This window comes from Sinocyclocheilus rhinocerous, unplaced genomic scaffold, assembly GCF_001515625.1.
Source record: "Sinocyclocheilus rhinocerous isolate Xijiao unplaced genomic scaffold, SAMN03320098_v1.1 scaffold285, whole genome shotgun sequence".
NCBI classification, from domain to species: domain Eukaryota; kingdom Metazoa; phylum Chordata; class Actinopteri; order Cypriniformes; family Cyprinidae; genus Sinocyclocheilus; species Sinocyclocheilus rhinocerous.
The window spans coordinates 2,423,494-2,430,315 of NW_015630288.1; the positions used below are offsets into that span (position 1 = coordinate 2,423,494).

The 6,822-nt window shown below is 35.7% G+C and overlaps 2 protein-coding genes across 2 annotated transcripts in view; both read right to left on the reverse strand.

The window, feature by feature from the left end:
- The window catches only part of tnfsf13 (TNF superfamily member 13), a 25,261-nt gene extending 21,825 nt beyond the window's left edge, over nt 1–3,436 (reverse strand). Inside the window, exons 1-4 of the mRNA XM_016552315.1 lie at nt 3,209–3,436; nt 1,920–2,019; nt 1,785–1,835; nt 1,172–1,290 (exon numbers count right to left, since the gene is read on the reverse strand). Of these exons, the coding sequence (XP_016407801.1) occupies nt 1,172–1,290; nt 1,785–1,835; nt 1,920–2,019; nt 3,209–3,436 (498 nt within the window). The remainder of the gene's footprint in view (nt 1–1,171; nt 1,291–1,784; nt 1,836–1,919; nt 2,020–3,208) is intronic.
- Nucleotides 3,437–4,349: 913 nt separating this feature from the next.
- On the reverse strand, nt 4,350–6,531 carry LOC107740025 (uncharacterized). Its single transcript, XM_016552295.1, has 7 exons — nt 6,461–6,531; nt 6,255–6,353; nt 6,090–6,156; nt 5,034–5,194; nt 4,759–4,948; nt 4,569–4,676; nt 4,350–4,361 (listed from the first exon to the last, which is right to left on the reverse strand). The coding sequence occupies exons 1-7, from the start codon at nt 6,529–6,531 to the stop codon at nt 4,350–4,352; spliced, it is 708 nt and encodes a 235-aa protein (XP_016407781.1).
- Between the last annotated feature and the right edge of the window lie 291 nt (nt 6,532–6,822).

The window sequence follows — 6,822 nt, forward strand, 5'->3', positions numbered from 1 at the left end:
TTATCGTGCACTGTCGGCTTCACAACTTTGCAGATAGTTTATGTTCACATACAGCTACAAGACACACTGCATGAAAGGTAATATTCGAAAAGGCATAATAGGGGCACTTTAACAAATTAAACCTTATTGTAAAGTGTTACCAATTTTTGTACTTTTGATTTTTTTTTTTTTACTTTGGTGCTGGTGTTTAATGAGTGGGTGATAATTTTTATAAAAGCTTACAAAAGCTACATATTTAATAAACGACATATGCTATAAAAAGAGTTCCTCCATCAAAGAAAATTTTCAGTTGATAAAGTATGCAAAATATAATCAAGCTCTATGGCTGTAAATTTTACAGACCAGCAGATGGCACAAATGACGCAAAGAGTGTTCTTGAGATAAACCACGAATTAGTGGTGTATTATGTTATGGTGTTAAGGTATGGTATGGTATTGTGTTATGGTAAATTATGGTGCACAATGGGAACTGAGGCCTGTTAAGTGTCATCAAATTAGTTTTCTCCATATTTCATGTTAGGTGCAGTTACCATGCTTGTATAGTACAAAATCAAAATATAAAGTTTCTGCTAACTTAATTACTTCAAATAATTGATTACATCAAATTTTCTGCAATAGTTCTGTTAACTTATTAGGGTTTACAATTAAGGTTAGCTTAGTTCATACAAAAGTGAAAATTCTGGCATTTTGATTACTCACTCTCTAAACCCCTAAGGCTTTTGTACGTCTTCGAAACACAAGTAAAGATTTTCATGTTTTAATGAAACATGAGTGATTTCTGCTTCTCCTTTCTGAAAGGCTATTCACCCAAAACTGTGATGCTTCAAAAAGCTCATAAAATATAATTGTAAATCACATGAATTGACTGGTTAAATCCAGAGTCTTGAAGAGACACAATCTCTATGAACAGATATGATGTCAATATGATGAACAGATTATATTATATTTATTTATTTTCAGCACATATACATAGAACATATCAAAAGTAATTAAAATCAATTAGTAAATGGAAGCTGAAACATCCTTGCTTGGCGTGCCAATGAGGTTTGTGCTTGTACATCAAGCAAGTATGGTTGAGCTTACATGTAACTGATGAGTTTTCATTTTTGGGTGAACTAACCCTTTAAAGTCTATATTTTGATTATGCAGTGTCAGTACCAATCAAGACCAACCTGACTGTAAATGAAGTAGGTGCCCTCAGTCTCCACTGTTACAGTATCAGCTGATACCTGAAGCCCCTCCCCTCTGCTCTGCCCTACGGCCCAAGACAGAACAGTGGTGTCATGATCATCTGAGAAAAACACAGAGTACAAATGAGAGACAAAAACCATCTGTCTGTCTGTTTGTCTGTCTATATACAGTTGCAATCAAATTTATTCAAACCCCTTGACTTCCCAAATACTCTGCTGCCATGAACAAAATTTTATGAAAAACTTTAAACCACAGCATCTAGCTATTATAGAAAGTTTATTAATATACATCTATCTGTCTATCTATCTGTCTATCTATCTATGTATCGTGAAAAACTTCACCCATCATTTCTCATCCTTATGTCGTTCTAAAACCATATGACTTTCTTCTGTGGAACATAAAAGAAGATGTTTTGAAAAGTATCTCAGTATTTTCTGTCCATACAGTAGATAACAATGGACACCAAATCTGGTCACTTCTTTTGTGCTCCACAGAAGAAAGAAAGTCAATCACGTTTGGAAAGGTTTGAGGGTACGTTTCATTTCTGGTCAAACTATTCCCTTTATAGTTAGACATTGTGGGTGTTACACTCACTGTATGTCTGCGAGGACACAGGAACAAGATGGAGAAATGTGTGCTGCTCTGCTAAAAGAAAGGACAATTTACATGAGATATATTTAAACAAATGTGTGTTTGTGTGTAAGACAGACAATGAAAGAAGTTTCTCACTTTCACGTCTCTTTCTCTGTTTCCTTTGTTTTGACACATCTCTCTTGTCTCGACCCTCTGCATGTGTCCGTCTCTCAGGGAATCTGTGATAACAGCTTACCTTATAACAAGATGTAGCCTATGGGAAATTAGACATCATCACACAATAAAGCTCACCGATTTTGCTTTATGATTTTACATTGGACATCAGCAGGCAACCCAACATAGCTGTTACTTTGTACTAAAGTAAAACAAAATTGTCAAAAATATCACACTGTACAACCAAAAGTGTGTAGACAACATCCCATTCTAATAAAGAGTTAATTAATGGGTTTGGCAATGCCAGTAATTCCTGCGAAAACACTGTCATAGAACTGAAATAGAACCCTGCTGGACTCTTCCCAAGCTATTGCAACAGAGCAAAAAAATAAAATTCTGGGTCATTGTCTTCAGAGACATTACTGGAAAAGCCCAACCCATTTGACGGAGGCTGTGCACATACCTTTGTCAAACTACCATGAACTGCACAGGCCCTACAATATGCCAAATGACTTACTTGAGATCTTACAGTCTTAATAATTTGGTTATTTGGTTGCATACTTTTGGCAGACAATAATCACTACACAAAACATATTTTTGTCAGCACAAACATTCTCCTAATGAAGCTGTATTTAATCTTGTTTGGGTCATCACTTTTGCGTTGCACAGTTTTCTTCATTGTTATTCCGTCCCTGTTAAAACTGATATATTTGATATCCCACTTACCTAAATTCACTTTGATTAACAGTGTCCGATGAATGACTACCAGGGAGGATATTGAGAAAATTACAACCTAAACTTTTGAATAAAATGCTATTGCTTGAACACTAAAGTTGACTGGTAAGCATAGTGCTTTCTGACTAACTATTTGGTTCATGCATTGTGAGCCGAAGGCAGTCACCAGTTCTCCACAGATGGGGAAGTGAAATCAGTTGCGCAATTAATGCCATAGTACCATGGTACCACTCTTATTATTATTACTATTTTTAATTTTACCATGGTATAACCATTCATATACCATAGTGATGGTACTTCAAGGTGCTTTAAAAATACTATGGTGTACATAACAATGGTAATACCACTTTACTTTGATATATACCAAAGCACTGAATAATTATCATATTTAGGCTATATTTAGATTATACTCTCCAGAGAATACTTTAGAATAATCAGGATAGAAGTGCAGAAAACAGGGCATTAGTAGAATTGGTTGGTGAAGCAACAGACGAATAACGTTAAGCAGTAAAAACAGAACAAAAGCACTCACCTACCCCGTAGCACACGGCGGAATCACAGCATATCCCACCTTCCTTCACCGCTGTATCCAGAGGCCTGAACCGCCGCGTTATTTCAGCCATTTCAGACCTGAGCATCCAAATGTACGTCCACTGCATATACATCACACCCACACAGGTGCAGGCGACAGTACATACAAGAAACCGCTTCAGCGCTTCCACCTTCACCTTCCAAACAGAAGCAGGAATGTTGTGATTGTTCATTATAGCCTGAACGTTGATATGATGGGACAGAATAGTTTAGAATGCGGAAAATAGCGGTAATATTTCCGTTCTCAATTTTGATCAGTTAACTTTCGGTTTCACAACTTTCATCAGAAAGAGGAGGGAGTGGAAAAGAAAAAATATTCGGTCAACACATGGTCGTCCCATTCCCTAATGGAAATGCTGTATTAAGTTCTAACCAATAAAAATCCCAAACGAGATTCCAGTGAATATACAGGGATTCTGAGAAAATAATTAAATTAAATCAGCTTTGCTATAGGGAGTTTGTAAGTCCTTAATTAATCCGCATGTTGAAAAAAAACTGAGCACTTTATTTTACAGTCCTTTTCCGCATGTAGCCTACGTACTTATTATAATAATTGCAATAAATAACCTAACGTAGCCTACCCCTAAACCTAACCTAACCCATGTAGTTATTACCCAGTAGCCTACTTTTTTAGGAAAGCATACTAAGTACACATAAGTGCATTTACTGTAAAATAAAGTGAAACCAAATGTTTCTATTCATGTAATATATACATTAAAACAGGTAAACACAATTGTACTGCATAATTTATGCACCATTACCATGGTAAGGGTTAGTAATGCTATAGGTACAAACAAAATTGTAAAAAGGTAGCCTAGAAGTACAAAAAAAGAAATGGGTTCAGTTTTATTTTATTATTTACTGTTTCTTTTTACCTGTTTGATCAAGCAGATTCAAATTCATACAGACAATAATGAATGCCAATACAGTAAACATGTATTTCCATTCATATACATTTCATTTGCAAATGACTAAGCAGAACTGAACTTTGGTCAGGTCCTGAGAGTCTTTTCTTTTTTAAGATTGATAAGCCAAGCATCACACACTTGAAATGTTATACCAATTGTCTGGTATTAACACTAAACACTACACTAAACACTAAAACATTTGCAACCATGAAAAGCAATTACAATTACATATAAAACTGCATTAAGACTTAACAACAGTAGATATTAAGAGGAAAAAAAATCGTAGAATCATAGGCCAACATGGCGCAAACTGCAGAAACTAGTAAAAAAGTGACATCGTATCATCATTGCTCCCGAGGATCCTATCAGATGTCCCAGAATTCACTGCGGCACATACATTATCGGCCATCAAGAGCGATCTATGGGCTGTTCCCGAAACAAACGCCATCATGGGGTTCCCTCCTGGAGCAAGGTCATGAAACTGCTCATATTCTGTAAATGAGCACTGTAGAAGAAGAAGAAAAAATCACAAAATATAATTTCAGATTAAACCGAAAGATTTCTTCCTTTCATCAATTAAATGCTACCAGAAGAGTCGGTGAGGGAGCAGCTTCATAAGGCATTGTCATGGTCACATCAGGATTGTCCATTAGCATAGCACTGAAGCTAACACCAGCTGCAGGACTGAGAAGCTGCTCATCTCCACCCTCAGGTGAGCCGCTGCTGTCCTCCAGCCTGGGCACAGCTGTGGCACCCCACCATTTGTCCCCCTTCAGCCTGCAATATTGCAAAATAGACTCATTTGATACATATTTGTTAATTCGTAACATGCCTTTCCTCCCACAATCCTTCTCTCTCTCACTCATTTATATGGCGCTGTTTCATCCTGAGTTCTCCTATATGTTGCAGAACGCTTGGAGTGTGTTTCTGTAGTCTGTGATATCTTCTCATTCTACTCATCAGCTGTGAAGGATGCGGCAGATTCTCATGAGTCAGGCTGCTCACTCTTTTATGTCTGCTCACCTGAAATAATGAGTTGACAGCGGCTGATGTGACAGTACCATAACAAAGTGTTGGAAATACAATTCTAGAGTACTCTAAGATACTAGTTAATAGTTAGTAACGTAATATATTACATGACACATTTTAGGTAATATAATCGGACTCCTTTTTGATCACTTAGATACCTTTCAATTATAATTGTTTTTAGATAACTTTTGATGTTTATCATTTGAAGAAGATAGTCTAATACTGATATAAAAATACAAAGAGTTGTTAGCGACAGTATGAAGTGCATTAAACATTTCATTACTTCAGACTTTTCCAAACTAGGGTTCACCAAGGAACTGAAGGGGTTTGTGAGTTTATGAAGAGCTAATAATTAAACCATAAAAATGATCAATTAAAATAAATGAATAATTTGAAAATAAAACAATAACACAAATAAAACACTTGAATCATATGCAAATGTGTTGTTCAATTGTTTACTTTTTATATTGCTATAAAAACTAAACTTTATTTTATTGTTTCGGCTGACAAAAATGTTTGGAAATCACTGCATTTCATATTAATATGAAATGGTGTGAATGTGTGTATTTTAACGTGTTCAATAGACAAAAGTATTTCTAAGACTCAGTATTACATTGTTAAATGACTGAGTGATAATTCAAATAATAATTAATGAATGTGTTTGAACTATGAGTTAATTAGAGATGCAATGTTGCAATGTTGAGAAAACACTCTTTAAATGTGAAATTATTTCTGTAAATCCGGTGGTCAAATTGTGTGTGGTCACCTGACTAAAGGCAGGCCTGTGTGTGCAATTCCACAAATCTAGACTTCTGAATGCATATCACATGTATTTAAGTAAATTAATCACAAATTAAAAAAATCAAAAAGTCTACATTTAGTTACTCACCATCCCAACAGGTGAACTGGAGTACAGGGCTGAAGCAAGAAAGGGTTCATATGTGAACAAGTCCTCGCTGCCAACAAACATACAAACACAGTCAGCTTCAGAGTGTCCTGAAGTACTTTCAAAATCATTTGCATAGGGACATGGTTATTAAATTAACAATTTTACCATGATATTGGCACAGCTGTCTTCCAGAAAGTCTCGCCATATTGAGGCTGCACAGGTAACACAGTCTCCTCATTGGAACGAGTCACTTCCTTTGAGCGCCTGTAGATGGCAAAACAACATTACCCATAAATGACAGTAGACCATAGAGAAACATATGAAAATAGAAAACATGCTTTAATTTTGAACATACTGACAGAAACTCTTACTTTGCGAAAGGCGGAAACAGGTCAAAATCATCCGTTTCAGTTTGTGATGACAGATAGTTCGTGGTCCACATTTCTTTTAGCCATATAGCTAAGCAGTTAGTTCAACTTATATTTACTTGTTTGTTATATATTGGCAATATTTTAAGACTAAAATAGGTTAGCTCATATATTAACAAGAGACTGAGTATATTTAGACATAAAATGGTTTGAAAATGTTACTTATAAATGTACAATAACAGAATTTATCTTTAAAAGCGCTTTACACTGTTAGATTTTTGAGAAGTTTTCGCGCCACCGGCATGACTGCGCGTGAAAGTGTAGAAACAGCATTCGGTGCTGTTTCTACACTATAATATACAATA